The sequence below is a fragment of the Tachysurus vachellii genome, chromosome 1 (genome assembly GCF_030014155.1).
Source record: "Tachysurus vachellii isolate PV-2020 chromosome 1, HZAU_Pvac_v1, whole genome shotgun sequence".
Taxonomy (NCBI): Eukaryota; Metazoa; Chordata; class Actinopteri; order Siluriformes; family Bagridae; genus Tachysurus; species Tachysurus vachellii.
The window spans coordinates 32848811-32866097 of NC_083460.1; the positions used below are offsets into that span (position 1 = coordinate 32848811).

The 17287-nt window shown below is 38.0% G+C and overlaps 2 protein-coding genes across 5 annotated transcripts; both read left to right on the forward strand.

Moving 5' to 3' along the window:
- The first annotated feature begins 3215 nt into the window (after positions 1-3215).
- Positions 3216-8666, forward strand: hykk.2 (hydroxylysine kinase, tandem duplicate 2). The gene is made up of 5 exons (XM_060883752.1): positions 3216-3366; positions 5666-5974; positions 6490-6632; positions 6764-6944; positions 7173-8666. Exons 2-5 carry the CDS (start codon positions 5668-5670, stop codon positions 7601-7603), a joined length of 1062 nt encoding a protein of 353 aa, XP_060739735.1. The 5' UTR covers positions 3216-3366; positions 5666-5667; the 3' UTR covers positions 7604-8666.
- A 124-nt stretch (positions 8667-8790) lies between these two features.
- On the forward strand, positions 8791-16169 carry LOC132855010 (hydroxylysine kinase-like). 4 transcript variants are annotated; one of them, XM_060883742.1, is made up of 6 exons: positions 8791-8880; positions 9558-9607; positions 13619-13927; positions 14234-14376; positions 14615-14795; positions 14997-16169. In XM_060883742.1, exons 3-6 carry the CDS (start codon positions 13621-13623, stop codon positions 15425-15427), a joined length of 1062 nt encoding a protein of 353 aa, XP_060739725.1. In that variant the 5' UTR covers positions 8791-8880; positions 9558-9607; positions 13619-13620; the 3' UTR covers positions 15428-16169. The 4 variants fall into 4 exon arrangements, with proteins under 4 accessions (XP_060739725.1, XP_060739712.1, XP_060739720.1 ...); XM_060883729.1 differs by having other exon boundaries at positions 8791-11084; XM_060883737.1 differs by lacking the exons at positions 8791-8880; positions 9558-9607 and adding an exon at positions 11093-12538.
- The last annotated feature ends 1118 nt before the right edge of the window (positions 16170-17287 follow it).

The window sequence follows — 17287 nt, forward strand, 5'->3', positions numbered from 1 at the left end:
TGAAATCCTGTACTTTGGATCAGACTGGACTCCCCTGCATCAGCCAGTACGTTAGGGCATTATCACTAATGCTGCCCTCAGTGTATTATCACTAATGTTAACCTTGCTTAGACCAAGCTGTCTGAGATGTTAATGTTTAGAATATTTAACAGTAAAGTTTCACTTTAGTGTTTCTACAAAGTCATACTTTAGACTTCGACCTGTGCTGAATGTTGTTCCTGCAGATTTCTGACTCAGTACTGATAACAATAATAACTCTGTTCACAGCAAAGTCTAAGACCTACTGCAGTCTAACATAAAACCACAAAAATGATACTACAATAGCAATACATGCTGTGAATGTCTAATTTAACGCAGTTAGCAGTTATATTGTACGCTAGTGGTTAGCAGTTTGGGACAGCATTAGAGTTAAGGATAAGAGATTAAATTAGGGTATAGCATTAGAATGAGAGATATCTTTATCTTTATATAAACATTACTTTTAACTCTTAATGGATTAGCGGCTATCACTACAGTAATGCTAGAAATTAGGATGTGGTTTAGAGTGAAGGATTAGCAGGGGTTATCATTTTATGGCTAGTTAGGTCAAAATGATGTCTTGGTTTCAAATTCAGGAAAGATGTATGTATGATGTGTTTCCAGTTTAACATTTTAGTACAGAAAGACAGAGGCTAAAATTTTTATTTTTTTTTAATTACTCTTAAACTCAGTTTTAAGGAGGGATTTTAATGGCAAAAGGTTTAGAATAAAAAGGTCACATTCTTCATGTTTCCTTATTGCAGTGTTTTTAGTGCTGCAGTTTTTATGTTCCATGTATAATTTTATTAGCAGGTTCAAGTTCATGTCAGACATATAAATATTAACTAGAGGGAAAATATCAGGTGTGTTTTTCTCCAGGCAGCCACACTGAATGACCTGCTGAATAAAATCAACAACAAGCTTGAAGAGAAAAAAAATGAGATTATTGAGGAAAGACAGATTCAGACTGTTACTGAACCTTAAGTCTGTATTTCTACATTTTCCTTTAGAGAATCTAAAGATATTAAACATTTTTTGTTCAGCTGTCAGAAAGTGGAGTCAACAACAAAAATAGTATGTATTTCCTCAGTTATAGCAAAATAGAACAGAAAATATTCTAATCAGTATCAATCAGTATGGTGCTTTCTGATTGGCTGAGAATGTTTATACCAACAATATAAAACATATACAGAATTTAATCACTGAAACTTTAGTCAGTTCAGATATTTTCACTTTGTGAACATACTGAGGCATGCTATCTCATTATTCACTGAAGAAACAAATAATAATGTAAATTATAAAAAAAAATAATTAGTCTATAAGCAGACATCATTTTTATTCAGCTCATCATTTCTTAAATGTGTGATTTACATATCATTTATGTATCACTTACATAAAATGACTCATTGCTTCATTTCCATCTCCCACTCAATGATTCATTTCCACCTGTGCTGCTTTAAATATTCACATATTCACCTATAAACTTACCTCACCTCACCTCTCTCTCTCTTACACACACACACACACACACACACACACACACACACACACACACACACACACACACACACTGCATTAAAGCTTTAGATGATTCCAGTGCATCTGTCAGGCTGTGCAGTATGCAGAGGTGGGTAGAGTATCCAAAATCTGTACTCAAGTAAAAGTACAAGTACTTATGGAAAATTTACTCAAGTAAGAGTAAAAGTAACAATCTTAATAGTTACTTGAGTAAGAGTAAAAAAGTATCTGATGAAAAAACTACTCAAGTAGTTAGTTACTAGTTACTTCTCATCTGATTGATATGAAGCAAAAACCCTGATTTTCAAACTACTTGGAGAGCTTTCACACACCTGTCCTTAAAAGTCTCTTTATTCTGCTAATATAAAACACAGGTTGAAATATATATATATATATATATATATATATATATATATATATATATATATATATATATATTATATATATATATATATATATATATATATATATATATATATATATATATATATATATATATATATATATATATATATATATGTTACTACCCACCTCTGGCAGTATGTCATGTTTTCATCACATTGGTTTATAGAGTCAATACATCATGAAAAGTGTGAATTCTCCTAAAACAGCCCATTTGACTTGATTAGAATCACTTGGTCTTTTACCAGTAAATCTGTGCATATGGTAGACTCAGATTCATGTTCTTGGCTGACAGGTGTGAAACCTGTCAGCCTTTCTACTATATTCTTTCTATTGGCAACTCGAACCAATCTAGCAATTTCCTCTTTCCTCCATCTTATCAACAAGATGTATACACCCAGGATAATATATCCTAGCAGCTCTTTGAGATACTTAAACCAGCTTTTTTCAGAATCAGAATCAGAATCAGAAAGGTCTTTATTGCCAAGTATGTTTTCACATACGAGGAATTTGTTCTAGTACAGAAGCTCCACAATGTAAAAACAGAATGGCATTGATAAGGCATGAACACATACAGTATATAATAAATGCAGTTGAATGTACAGTGGATAAAAAGGCAATTGTATGTACAGTGGATAATAAAGGCAGTTGTATGTACAGTGGATAATAAAGGCAGTTGTATGTACAGTGGATAATAAAGGCAGTTGTATGTACAGTGGATAAAAAAGGCAATTGGTATGTACAGTGGATAAAAAAGCCAATTGTATGTACAGTGGATAAAAAAGGCAATTGTATGTACAGTGGATAATAAAGGCAGTTGTATGTACAGTGGATAATAAAGGCAGTTGTATGTACAGTGGATAAAAAAGGCAATTGGTATGTACAGTGGATAAAAAAGGCAATTGTATGTACAGTGGATAAAAAGGCAGTTGTATGTACAGTGGATAATAAAGGCAGTTGTATGTACAGTGGATAATAAAGGCAGTTGTATGTACAGTGGATAATAAAGGCAGTTGTATGTACAGTGGATAAAAAAGGCAATTGTATGTACAGTGAATAAATGTGCAAATCGAAATATAAATGTGTTTTTGGCACCAATATCCATGGCAAAGTCACAGAAATCACACTTTTTCATGATTCTGTATATTCTGACTGTACATACAGTTTACGTACAAGTTGACTGAGTTAACAGAGTGCTGCACTGGAAGTTTATATCTTACTGCAAGACTGTTTAGACCTTTGTGACTGTTTATATGCGTGTGTGTTTTGAATACGTAGAGCCAAATATCCCGAATTGGCAACCCAGTTATTTCTTTTCGCAGGACATTACGCAAATTATACGTCAACACAAGACACGCATATTTACACTGTGCAACCGAAACAACAGGATCACAGTAAACACTTCACACACTTGATTTTTAACCGAAGGTAAGCAATAGTTTAGAAATTCTCTCTAGTTTTAATATGAACTGTGCGCGCTCCCGAAAACTGCACTTTAACGTGAACTTTTCCGTTTTTCCATGTTGTTGTTTTTAAGGGGTCAAGCCCCGAAGGGGCGTAGACACCTATTGTTATCGTTAGTTTTATTATTATTATTATTATTATTATTATTATTATTATTATTATTATTATTATTATTATTATTATTATTCCTCTTCCGCCAATGAAGTCAATGGCAGCCCATAGAACCGTGCGTAGGAAAGTTATGAAATTTGGCACACATGTAGAGGCCAGTCTTACAAGTTACTATAGCAACTTTGGTGTGTCTAGCTCAAACCCTCTAGCGCCACCAACAGTCCAAAAAACCAATTTTGTGCTGAATCGTAAGGCCTAGAGGCAAAATTCTTGCAACATCAGAATCAGAATCAGAAAGGTCTTTATTGCCAAGTATGTTTTCACATACGAGGAACACACACACACTTACACACACATTTACACACCTCACTCACACTCGCACACTTACTCACACTCGCACACTCTCATACTCACTCGCACACTCACATACTCACACACTCACATACACACTTGCACACTCACATACACACACTCACAGTTACACACTCACACACACTCACATACACACTCACATACACACACTCACAGTTACACACACACTCACACTTACACACACTCACTCACACTTACACACACACACATTTTGAATTTTCACGTTAAGTTCAGTATTTTACCAATGCAATTCCATATCGCTACGAAACTTGGTATGGTTCATCAGCGACATGTTCTGAGCGCATCTGATTGGCTTGACCCCAGTATCGCTGCTTGCAGCTATATTTATTTTTGTTGTTGTTTTTGTATTGTCATTTTTCTCAATTTGTAATAGCTACAACCATACAAAGTTAAAGAAACACCGCTCACTCAGGTTTGTTGCTTTGTGCCTCTCTGTTGTTTAAACGGTTTAAAAAAAATTTGCTTTAACAATACAATATTTTACAATGTAATGTAAAGTAGTGAGTGTACAGCTTGTATAACAGTGTAACTTTGATGTCCCCTCAAATTAACTCAACACAGCCATTATTGTCTAAACCGCTGGCCACAAAAGTGAATACACCCAAGTGAAAAGGTCAAAATTGGGCCCAATTATCCATTTTCGTGTCATGTGACTAGTTAGTGTTACCAGATCTCAGGTGTGATTAGGGAGCAGGTGTGTTAAATTGTTGCTCTACATAAAGATGCAGGATATATGAAGATTGCCAAGACCCTGAAACTCAGCTGCAGCACGGTGGTCAAGACAATACAGTGGTTTAACAGGACAGGTTCCACTCAGAACAGGACTCGCCATGATTGACCAAAGAAGTTGAATGCATGTGGCCAGCGTCATATCCAGAGGTTGTGTTTGGGAAATAGACGTACTGTATGAATGCTGCCAGCATTGCTGCAGAGGTGTGAAGGGGTGTGAGGTCAGCCTGTCAGTGCTCAGACCATATGCAGCACACTGCATCAAATTGGTCTGCATGGCTGTCATCCCAGAAGGAAGCCTCTTCTAAAGATGATGCATGAGAAAGCATGCAAACTGTTTGCTGAAGACAAGGGAACTAAGGACATGGATTACTGGAACCATCTCCTGTTGTCTGATGAGACTAAGAAACTTATTTGGTTCAGATGGTGTCAAGCGTGTGCGGCAGCAACCAGGTGAGGAGTACAAAGGCAAGTGTGTCTTGCCTACAGGCAAACATGATGGTGGGAGTGTCATAGTCTGTGGCTGCAGGAGTGCTGCCAGCACTGGGGAGCTACAGTTCCTTGAGGGAACCATGAATGCCAACATGTACAGTACTGTGACATACTGAAGTAGAGCATGACCCTCTCAAAATATAGCCACACAAAATATTTACACTTTGGACACAATTTGGACATTTTCACTTAGGGTTGTACTCACTTTTGTGGCCAGTGGTTTAGATATTAATGTCTGTGTGTTTGAGTTCTTTTGAGGGGACAGCAAATTTACACTGTTATTCAAGCGGTACACTCACTACTTTTACATTGTAGCTGTCACATGAAAGATTAAAATAAAAAATGTACACAAATGGGAGGGGTGTACTCACTTCTGTGAGATACTGTATGTTTTGTGTGTGCAAAACTCCTGGGCCCCTAAGCAAGGCCCTTAACCCTCAGTTTCTCAGCTGTTTAAAAAACGGTATTGGCTGGTTTTTATTTGATCTAAATTGCCTGTGGGTCTGATGCAAATGTTCTTATGTAATTCCTCTTACAGCAATGTCAGTAAAGAAAGCATCCAAACCGAACCTGAGCCACTCCCAGGTGACAGAATTGACTGCACGTCTTTTTGGGCTAACTGTATCTACCATACATCCTCTGCCCAGTTACGATGATCAGAACTTCCATGTGGTGTGTGTGGATGCTGGTGACTTTGTGTTGAAGGTCATGAACTCTACAGATAGTGAGAATATGAAACTACTCGAGGTGCAGACACACAGCATGAACCTCTTGCAGCAGAATGGACTTCCTGCACAGAAGGCTCTATGCACTGTCACAGGGAAGATGATGAGTCTGGAAGAGTTAGGTACTCACCTTCTGAACTCTTCATTCTGTGCGTTCCTTTAGTTTCATTATATGGTCACAGCTTCCAGTTCCCTTTCCCTAACTCGGTGTGCTTGTTGGTCTGGAGGTGTCAAACCCTCAAACAAACCATTCTAATGTCTGAAATCGCACAGGGAATAGGGAACATAGCCATTCAAGCCAACAAGTACTGTAAATGAGCTCTGTTCAGCCTTCTAACAAGTAAATGACCTCTGTTCAGTTCAGCTCAGAGTGTTTTGATTGGTGGGTGAGTCTTTTTAATTCATTGTGATATCACTATGCATTAAGCACTAGGCTTGCACGCTCTGCGTACTCTCCTCACACACAGAGATCATGGTCAGTTTTTGCACTCATGGATGCCCCACCAAAGATTACTTTGGCATTGTCAGTATTTGCAGTTATGTTTTTCTTGTTATACACACAGGAAGAATAAAGGAAAACTTGTTGTTCCTGTGACGATGTTATGATTTGATGTGATTTGCCCTGATTGATCCATAGATTGTGGATATGGCCTTCAGAAATATCTGGTGCGTCTGCTGACGTACCTGCCTGGAACTCCAATGGCCAAAATCACCTGTACGCCACAGCTACTGTATGAAACGGGAAAAATGGGTGCCATGCTGGACAAGATTTTACTGTCGGTAAGATGTCACTTTAACAACTTGGTTTATTTGTATTTTAACAATGAAATTTATTAATATAAGCAATTATTATAGAATGGAAGAAAATCCATCTGAGAAAAACAGAAAGAACTTTTATTTTTTTAATAAAGATGGAGCATGAGAACCTCGGTGCTCTTCAGAGGGAGAACTTCATCTGGAGTTTGTCCTGCGTTCCTCTGATAAATGATTATCTCCATGTGATGGATGGAGATCCAATGCAGCTAATCATTAGAGGAGTTCTTGATCAGTACCGAAACCAAGTGATACCGAAACTCCCCTCCTTCCGCAAGTGTGAGTCAGGAGCTGGGGTACATTGGCATTAGGATGTAGGGGTAACTTATACTGGGGTTATAACCTCTATTTAGCCTGTTTTATAACTGAAAAATAGCTGTAATACATTCTGAACTTCATTTTTATATATATATATATATATATATATATATATATATTCTGAAATGTACAAACATGACTCTCTTCCTAATGAGCGATGGTATAATGAAATGTTCTGTTGTGTTGCAGGTATAAATCATGGAGATTTGAATGATCACAACATCCTTGTGAAGCAGGACGGACCATCGTGCTACAGGATCAGCGGCATTCTGGACTTTGGTGATATGAGCAGCGGTTATTTTGTTTTTGAGCTGGCGATCACAATAATGTACATGATGATCGAGAGCCGGAATCCGCTGGAGGTTGGGGGTCAAGTCATCACTGGGTTTGAGAGCATTTTTCCTCTGAACTCTGATGAAAGAGATGCTTTGTATACTCTGGTGCTGAGTCGGTTTTCTCAGTCGCTGGTTTATGCACGTTCTGCGGTTCTCCAGCAACCAGAAAACGAAGAGTACCTGATGATCACAGCAAAAAACGGAACTAGACTCCTCCAGCTTCTGTGGGAAAAAGGGAAAGAGGAAGTGGAGAAAGCGTGGTTTGAAGGTGCTGCTAATATCTAAATGCTAATTGTAAATTCTTACCCTAATCCCTAAAAAGCTAAACAATCACTTCAAAGCACAGCATTAGGCCATCCTTAAAAATATTCTTTAGGACTGACTCAATTTTTATTTATTTTTTTTTTACTCTTCAAACAACTAATACAAATGCAAGACTTGCCGGCTGTAAAATTGCGTTACCAACACAAGTTTCGAAAACGAAAACAGGAAATTGATTTTAACGGCCTTCTCTCAGAGCGTGTCCAGGTTTTTTTTTTTTTTTTTTTTTTGGTGTCACACACCAACTGCAGCTTCGGGGGGACACGCATAACAGCAAATAATACTTCTGCACAATGTTTCTCTTTTTACAACAGAAATGTGAATGGTGTGTTTGACCAAAGGCACGGGTTGAAGATCCAGTCAGTGACGTCACGATATGCTAATTTGTTTAAATTCATACCTACATAATCACCATCACCAAAATTGTACTTTTTTTTTTTTTTTTTTTTTTTTTTAAAACTGTTACTGCAAACCAAAATATTTTTAAGGATGGCCTTCATTAACTGCAACTGCTAATATTACACTAATGCTAAACCTCGAATTTACCGCTAGCCATAAAATACAATGCTACCCATGACTGTTTACACTGATATTAATAATTTACAGATTCCTGCTTAATTTTGCGAGACAGATTTGATTAACATTGATAAAGATGAATCTTACAGTTGACATTTAGGCCATGATTCTGTCAATGACTCTCACTAATAATTACACTACAGCAGTCTGCACTCCTTATTCATGGCTGCATTTGGACTTGATTGTGGGCCTGGGTGGGTGAGTGTAAGCCTGGGTATCAGAGCAAGGACCTATTTTGGGTGTCTTTGTGCCAGGATGGGTAATTGAGAGCTGATATGAATGTATTTGTGTTTTTAAAATGTGAATGGGAATCCTTTTCTTTTGATTTCAACAGTATTATACTACGATCTGATGAATATTAACCACAATTTGTTTACTCTTTAATTAAATTACAATGTAACTGAATAAACTGATTTCTGTAAATAAAAAAAGGATGAGTGTGTTAAATTGACACCTGGTGTCTTGACTGAGTGTGTTAGTAAACATTACTGTAGGGCATTGAAGAGTTTGGTGGCTTAGTGGTTAGCATGTTTGCCTCACACTTCCAGGGTCGGGGTTCGATTCCCACCTCCGCCTTGTGTGTGTGGAGTTTGCATGTTCTCCCCGTGCCTCAGGAGTTTCCTCCGGGTACTCCGGTTTCCTCACCCGGTCCAAAGACATGCATGGTAGGTTGATTGGCATCTTAGCAACCATGTGATATTATCTAACTAATCCACAGACCTTTCATTAAAACTTGGAGGTTTTGTCTAAATTCACCTCAACTGATGATGATGATGCTCTTGTATGTGGTCATGGCAACTGATTGGGATGCAGATCTGGTATGTGTGTGCATGTGTGTGTGATGGAGAGTTCTCATTTCACTTGAGGCCCCTAACTCAGATTAACTGGAGTTTGATTAGACATTGCAATAATTACACAGAATTAATCTGAGGCTCTGGCGTGTGTGAGGATTTTAATTAACGCAGCATTTTGTGTGTGTGTGTATGTGTGTTCCAATTTCACACATATACAGGAATAAAGAGAGACATGGAAAGCAGTGTGTGATTAATGATCACTCTGTTAAATGTGAATTTTACAACTTGTGAGTTTACATGGTCTGATTTCTGTAATAAATTTATTCATTCATTCATTTATTCATTCATTCACTCTTTCAGTTTATGAAAGAAAAAAGACTGAAATAAGCAACTACAGTATTAATACTATTCATATATACAGAGTAAATTTGAATAGAAAAAGACAACTTAGTTCAGGCTTTTGTGTATGAGTGTGTGTGTGTGTGTGTGTGTGAGAGAGAGAGAGAGAGAGAGGTGTTCTTCAGACAGTGGGATTTATTTCTCCTCAGTGAAGTGACGTCTCGCTGAATTAATGATCAGGTTTTAACTTCATTGTAAGGTAAGAAAATCTTTGCCTTTATTTTATTCACACACATTTTATGTCTCATCATAAACATAAAGTTTATGAATCAGTCTTACTGATCAACACAATAATTATTTTATATTTATACAATCTTTTTGAGTTTTTGATGTAGAATTCTGAAGTTTGTTTGGAATATAATACTGATGGAGGGAATTACAGATGTTAAAATCTGACTCTCTAGAAATTGAGAAATTATTATTTTAGGTTTTATGTAAGTTATACCTGAACTTGATCAAATGAAGGATTAAATTAAATCAAATGTTGCTGTTCCTTGTGTGTGTATTTGCATTCAATGTTAAGAGGATATCATAAGCACAAAACAAGGCTAAATGATCCTTTTTTTAATAAAAGGAAAGTAATATTGTTTCAAACTTTCATCAGTGTTTATACAGTACATGTTTATATTAATACACTGTTTATACTGAGAACTAGAAATAATAAGATATATAATATAAATAATTGAATAATATAATGCTTTGAATATTCACATAGTCACCTATAAACTGTGGTGGCAGTTTTGATCTAGATGTATAAAATACATTTAGACTTACAGTAGGTGGTAGTATAAATTATACACAGCAAAGAGGCAAATTCTATTGTTTCAGTTCTCTTTTGTACCCCAGGTGTGTGTGTTGGTGTGTGTGTATATATGTGTGTATATATGTGGGTGTCCATGCACCCTCTTTGGTTACTGACAGTGGTGTCAGAAGTATTCACATTCATTACTCAGGTAGAAGTATAGATACTAGGGTTTAAAAAGACTTCTGTAGAAGTTGAAGTATCAACTCGAGCTTTTTACTCAAGTAAAAGTACTGGTTTCAAAACTACTTTAAAAGTGTAAAAGTACTGGTTTCAAAACTACTTTAAAAGTATAAAAGTAAAAGTAATGCAAGGAAAAAAATGCCATTAAGTACAAAAGCTTAGGCTGTGCCACAGGGGTCTATTGTGCACTACCCCACCTCCTCAAAAAACATATTTCTAAATGCCATAATGACTGTAATGTTATATTAAAATGATAATGTTGAAAAATTTGGATGAACTAGGATACCTGTTTCAGCCGCATACAGTACTGTATATGCCCATTGAAAAAGAATGCATTTTAATACAATGCAAATGCATTAAAGAACCATATATGTGTACTACTGAGCTGTGTTAAATGGAGCGGAAGATATGACTAGTTGGCTATAAGTATTGTAATGGTGCAAAAAGTCAAACTTCAGAGGCATGTCATCAATAACCTTTATTAAAACAAACACATTGGACTTAAACAACATGCGACAAAGAGTTACTGTACTAATAGGCTTTGTTCATCCACAAAAGCAGCTGATTCTCAAAATTCTTTGAGCCAATGCATGCTCTTCTTGGCCTGAAGAACTTTGAGAACCAGCTGCTTTTGTGGATGAACCACCTTTGTGGACTTCAGTACCTCTACTGTGTCTCCTGGGCACCCCAGGTATACATCCAACTGCTGGGTTTACAGCCTTTAAAGCTGTTTTAGGAAAAGCAGCTGCTGGCATGACAATTACATGACAATAATGAAAATTAGCAGTAAAATCATTTTAATCAGCATTTGGAATATTTGGGTCTATTACCTCTTTACAAGGACTCATACAAGGGCCCCATACAGGCATGTGCACTCTCATACACAGACATGATCATGACTATCCTTAGTCATGGCTCCCAACTCTCACGCATTCAGCGTGAGACTCACGCAATTGACCCAAATCTCACACTGATGTCCTGATAGTTACAGTGTATTACAGTGAAGTTTTTGATTTTTTTAATGAAAAATCATAAAAATTATACAAAAAAGTAATTTCCCCCAAGTAAGTGTTGTATTATAACTATCAGGACATCAGTGATGTGTGATCTGAGTTTGGTGACAGTACAGTGTATTACAGTGAAGTTACTAAATATAATTTCCATAATAGCCGTGTTATTGATTTTTCTTATTATGAAAAATCATAAAAAATGTAAAAAAATTTAAACAAAAATTAACAAAAGACATTTCCGCCAAGTAAGTGTTGTAGTATCAGTGGTGACAGTACAGTGGCACATCAGTGATGTGTGAGCTGGTGACAGTACAGTGTATTACAGTGAAGTTATTGACTGTTTTTTTAGTATTCGCTTTTCGGGTTTTGCACTTTGCAGATGGTCCATGGGAATCTGTCTCTCAGTCGTCCGCACATAGAGACTTATGTATTTTGTCCACCAACGAGAAAAGCAGATATTGAGGAAAATTGGGTTGTAGCTGCCTCTCTACATTACTACAATAGAAAAGAGGTGTTAGTTGTGTAATAAGAGCGTTTAGCTCAGTTATTGACTCGGGAAACTCCAATCTGTGAATATGCGGCCAACTTTACTTAAGTCCAGTTTAGGTTAGTAACTAATAGGCCTATGCTGTTATATAGTTTATATAGAATTAAGTTAGCATTAGCAGAGATGTTTGTTTTGCAGCACTGAGCAGTTATTTTACATAATTTTATCATAAAAAACAGTACAAAAGCATTTCCAGATGACAAATATCTGGACATGCCTAGTAGTTAATGTTAATTATTGTTTTCTAAGAACAGAATGTCAAGTCAACGACATCCCAATCAATGATTAAGTCTGCAAAATCAGCCACCAGCACTTACAATAGAGCATGTGTTAATCTGTGAACATGTTAATCCTATTTCTGTAAAATGTTTGTGAAAATTAAATGTAATGTAAATCTCCCAATAAATTCTGTACAGATACCAAATACTTTGACAATCAGTATATACTTAATACACTTCTGCTAATGCAAGGATTTTGTGTTTGTATTTTTTTCCACACCAAGCCCCGCCCCTCCATAAACCCCTCCCCCTAACCAAAGCCCCGCCCCAAAAATCTCACTCTAAGCTGAACTCAAAAGTTGGCAGCCATGTAAGTATGCTATTTTTTTTATTTTTATTTTTTTTTTTTGAAAGAGGGCGTTTTTCCAAGACCTCCAGAAACGCCCACCCCTGCCACTTGGGGGTGGGGGCTCAGTCTGCTATGTCCAGCGTTGGATAACTGAAGTGTGACATGATTTTTGTCATGTGCAGGTGCGATGGATAGCGTACAAACCAATTGGGTGTCGGAATGGTATATGTTTATACTTCTCATCCAACCACAATCAAATTCACTCTATCCAGATGGCGCGATTTATCTTTATCTTGCTTTTTTTTTTTTTGAATGATGACAAGCTGGAATGAAATAGGAGTAACGAGGCTATTTTTAAAATGTAAGGAGTAGAAAGTACAGATAATTGCGTGAAAATGTAAGGAGTAGAAGTAAAAAGTCTACTAAAAATGATTACTCTATTAAAGTATAGATACTCAAAATTTATACTTAAGTAAGGTAACGAAGTATTTGTACTTCGTTACTTGACACCTCTGGTTACTGAAGATGTATCTCTTTGAGTTATCACCTGAGGAAGGCCACAGGTTGTTCTTGTTCTTTCTCCCTAGACTGACAAACAGAATACTGTAAAAGCACATAACAATTATACGCACACACATCCACACACACACACACACACACTGCATTAAAGCTTTAGATGATTTCAGTGCATCTGTCAGCTTGTGGAGTAGATGTGCGATGTGTCATGTTTTAATCAAACTGGTTTATAGATTAGAGGCAATACATCATGAAAAGTGTGAATTCTCCTAAAAACAGCCCCTTTGACCATAGAAACACCTGGTGTTTACCAGTAAATCTCTTTTGACTCTATAACGCTTTAACTAGTGGGCAGGTTTGTTGCTTTGTGCCTCTTTGTAGATTAAACATTTAATGTTTTTTGACATGTTAATGCAAGAACTGAATGAGCAAATTACAGGGTTCATCTGTTTTCAAGGCCCTTAACCTTCAATTGATCAGCTGTTTAAAAAATGAGCTCTTGTCAAGGGTGTTCTCTGGTATTTATTTGAGCTAAATTGCCTGTGGGTCTGATGCAAATGTTCCCTCATGTAATTCCTCTTACAGAAATGTCAGTAAAGAAAGCATCCAAACCGAACCTGAGCCACTCCCAGGTGACAGAATTGACTGCACGTCTTTTTGGGCTAACTGTATCTACCATACATCCTCTGCCCAGTTACGATGATCAGAACTTCCATGTGGTGTGTGTGGATGCTGGTGACTTTGTGTTGAAGGTCATGAACTCTACAGATAGTGAGAATATGAAACTACTCGAGTTGCAGACACACAGCATGAACTTCTTGCTGCAGAATGGACTTCCTGCACAGAAGGCTCTATGCACTGTCACAGGGAAGATGATGAGTCTGGAAGAGTTAGGTATGACATACTTACCTTCTGAACTCTTTATTCTGTGCGTTCCTTTAGTTTCCTTATAAAATACGGAGAAAGAGTGAGAGAGTACTCCCCTCACACACAGAGATCATGGTCAGTTTTTGCACTTTTGGATGCCCCACCAAAGATGACTTTGTCATTGTCAGTATTTGCAAATTACTATCTACGGAAGTATACACATTATTAAGTTGTTATGTTTTTCTTGTTATACACACAGGAAGAGTAAAGGAAAACTTGTTGTTCTAGTGACGATGTAATAGTTTGTTGTGATTTGCCCTCATTGATCCATAGATTGTGGATATGGCCTTCAGAAATATCTGGTGCGTTTGCTCGCGTACCTGCCTGGTACTCCAATGACCAAAATCACCTGTACGCCACAGCTACTGTATGAAACGGGAAAAATGGGTGCCATGCTGGACAAGATTTTACTGATGGTAAGATGTCACTTTAACAACTTGGTTTATTTGTATTTTTACAATGAAATTTATTAATATAAGCAATTATTATAGAATGGAAGAAAATCCATCTGAGAAAAACAGAAAGAACAGATAAGTGACACACACACACAAAAAAAGGAAAATTAAATCAAACGTATCAAGTGTGATTATGGAATATTTGTATCTTCAAGTACAGTACAAAAACTGCTATTCCTTATTTATTTTTTTAATAAAGATGGAGCATGAGAACCTTGGTGCTCTTCAGAGAGAGAACTTCATCTGGAGTTTGTCCTGCGTTCCTCTGATAGATGATTATCTCCATGTGATGGATGGAGATCCAATGCAGCTAATCATTAGAGGAGTTATTGATCAGTACCGAAACCAAGTGGTACCGAAACTCCCCTCCTTCCGCAAGTGTGAGTCAGGAGCTGGGGTACATTAGCATAAGGATGTATGGGTAACTTACACTGGGGTTATAACCTCTATTTAGCCTGTTTTATAACTGAAAAATAGCTGTAATACATTCTGAACTTCATTTATAATATATTCTGAAATATACAAACATGACTCTCTTCCTAACGAGGTATAGTATAATGAAATGTTCTGTTGTGTTGCAGGTATAAATCATGGAGATTTGAATGATCACAACATCCTTGTGAAGCAGGACGGACCATCGTGCTACAAGATCAGCGGCATTCTGGACTTTGGTCATATGAGCAGCGGTTATTTTGTTTTTGAGCTGGCGATCACAATAATGTACATAATGCTCCAAAGCCGGAATCCGCTGGAGGTTATAGGTCCAGTCATCGCTGGGTTTGAGAGCATTTTTCCTCTGAACTCTGATGAAAGAGATGCTTTGTATACTCTGGTGCTGAGTCGGTTTTCTCAGTCGCTGGTTTGTGCACGTTCTGCGGTTCTCCAGCAACCAGAAAACGAAGAGTACCTGATGATCACAACTAAAAATGGAACTAGACTCCTCCAGCTTCTGTGGGAAAAAGGGAAAGAGGAAGTGGAGAAAGTGTGGTTTGAAGGTGCTGCTAATATCTAAATGCTAATTGTAAATTCTTACCCTAATCCCTAAAAAGCTAAACAATCACTTCTAAGCACAGCATTAATTAACTGCAACTGCTAATATTACACTAATGCTAAACATCAAATTTACTGCTAGCCATAAAAATAATACTAACTATGACCATTCACACTGATAGTAATAATTTGATAAATTCCTGCTTAATTTTGCAAGACAGATTTAATTAACATTGATAAAGATGAATCTTACAGTTTACATTTTGGCCATGATTCTGTCAGTGTCTGTCAGTGCCTTGCTAGTGAGAGGCCAATGCTAATCCAAGTCTAGATGCTAACTTGTTACCCTAGGATGAACTCTAAACCAGCTGCTCACGCTAATAATCACACTACACCAGTCCGCACTCCTTATTCACGGGTGCATTTTGGCCTGAGTGGGCAAGTGTGGGCCTGGCTGGGCAAGTGTAAGCATGGGAAGGTGATTGCGGATCTGGGTGGGCAAGTGTAAGCCTGGGCAGGTGATTGTGGGTCTGGGTGGGCAAGTGTAAGCCTGGGCAGGTGATTGTGGGCCTGGGTGGGCAATTGTAGGCCTGGGTAGGAGAGCATGGACCTCTTTGGGTGTCGCTGTGCCAGGGTGGGTAATTGAGAACTGATATAAATTTATTTGTGTTTCTGAAATGTGGATGAGAATCTTTTTCTTTTGATTTCAACAGTATTATACTACGATCTGAAGCATATTAACCACAATTTGTTTACTGTTTAAATAAATGACAATGTAACTGAATAAACTGATTTCTGTAAAAAAAAAATTCCACTTTACACTTTGTAAATAACTCAACTCTGTAACATTTATGACCTTTTTTTTTTTTTTTTTTTTGGTGTGTGTGTGTGTCCTGGCGTCTTGACTGTGTGTGTTAGTGAACATTACTGTAGAGATTGAAGAGTTTGAGACTATAATGATGAGAGAGTGGAACACACAAAAACACAGGAATGTTTTTATTCCTCTGATTTCTGACATGTGTTTAAGCTGCACTGTTCAGTACACACTGATTTACACACTTACACACTGAACCATTTTCCCACAAATATACAGTTTACTTATTCAGAGTTCATGACTTACAAATAACATTTATTTCACTTAGACACAAATTCAATGAACATTTTGTGAAATTCAGTTACTTAGTCAAATTACAGCTGACTGGTGCTTATCATACATATGTGAATAGGAGGAAGATCAAGTACCACAGTAAACAAAATAAATTCATTTTCTGGGCTGCAAACATAGTCAATTTGTAACGACGGGAAACAGAGCGGACCCAAACGCAGGATAGCATAAATCAAAATAGGGTTTAATAACTGAAAACATGAAACAGGACGCAGACTAGACAGGACAAATCACAGTAGATGCCGCGCTGCACGAAGCAACGTGGCACAGTTAAATACAAGAAGACAATGACACAATAAGGATCAGGTGTGATGACAGGGAGGAGCAGACGAAGGCGGGGCAGACACGTGACGAGAAAAATAAACAGATGCACGTGGCCAGAGTCCGGGCAGAGTCCTTACAGAGCCCCCCCCAAGGCGCGGCTCCCGACGCGCCAATCCGTCCAGGCAGTCCCGACGGGCCCGGGAGGGGGGAGCAAGGCACACGGCGAGGCAGATGGGGGGAGCAAGGCACACGGCGAGGCAGGAGGGGGGAGCAAGGCACACGGCGAGGCAGGTGGGGGGAGCAAGGCACACGGCGAGGCAGGTGGGGGGAGCAAGGCACACGGCGAGGCAGGTGGGGGGAGCAAGGCACACGGCGGCGCAGCCAGAGAGGGCCGAGCGATGTCCACAGCCGAGCTGAAGGGCCGAGCGACGTCCACAGCCGAGCTGAAGGGCC

What these genes read in the sequence shown, in the direction of transcription:
- hykk.2 (XM_060883752.1), top strand. Translation starts at nt 5,668, where the DNA reads ATGTCAGTAAAGAAAGCATCCAAACCGAACCTGAGCCACTCCCAGGTG. An exon ending in TGGACAAGATTTTACTGTCG is followed by an intron (nt 6,633 to 6,763) that starts GTAAGATGTCAC and finishes TTTTTAATAAAG; the next exon opens with ATGGAGCATGAGAACCTCGG. An exon ending in ACTCCCCTCCTTCCGCAAGT is followed by an intron (nt 6,945 to 7,172) that starts GTGAGTCAGGAG and finishes GTTGTGTTGCAG; the next exon opens with GTATAAATCATGGAGATTTG.
- LOC132855010 (XM_060883722.1), top strand. Translation starts at nt 13,585, where the DNA reads ATGCAAATGTTCCCTCATGTAATTCCTCTTACAGAAATGTCAGTAAAG. An exon ending in TGGACAAGATTTTACTGATG is followed by an intron (nt 14,377 to 14,614) that starts GTAAGATGTCAC and finishes TTTTTAATAAAG; the next exon opens with ATGGAGCATGAGAACCTTGG. An exon ending in ACTCCCCTCCTTCCGCAAGT is followed by an intron (nt 14,796 to 14,996) that starts GTGAGTCAGGAG and finishes GTTGTGTTGCAG; the next exon opens with GTATAAATCATGGAGATTTG.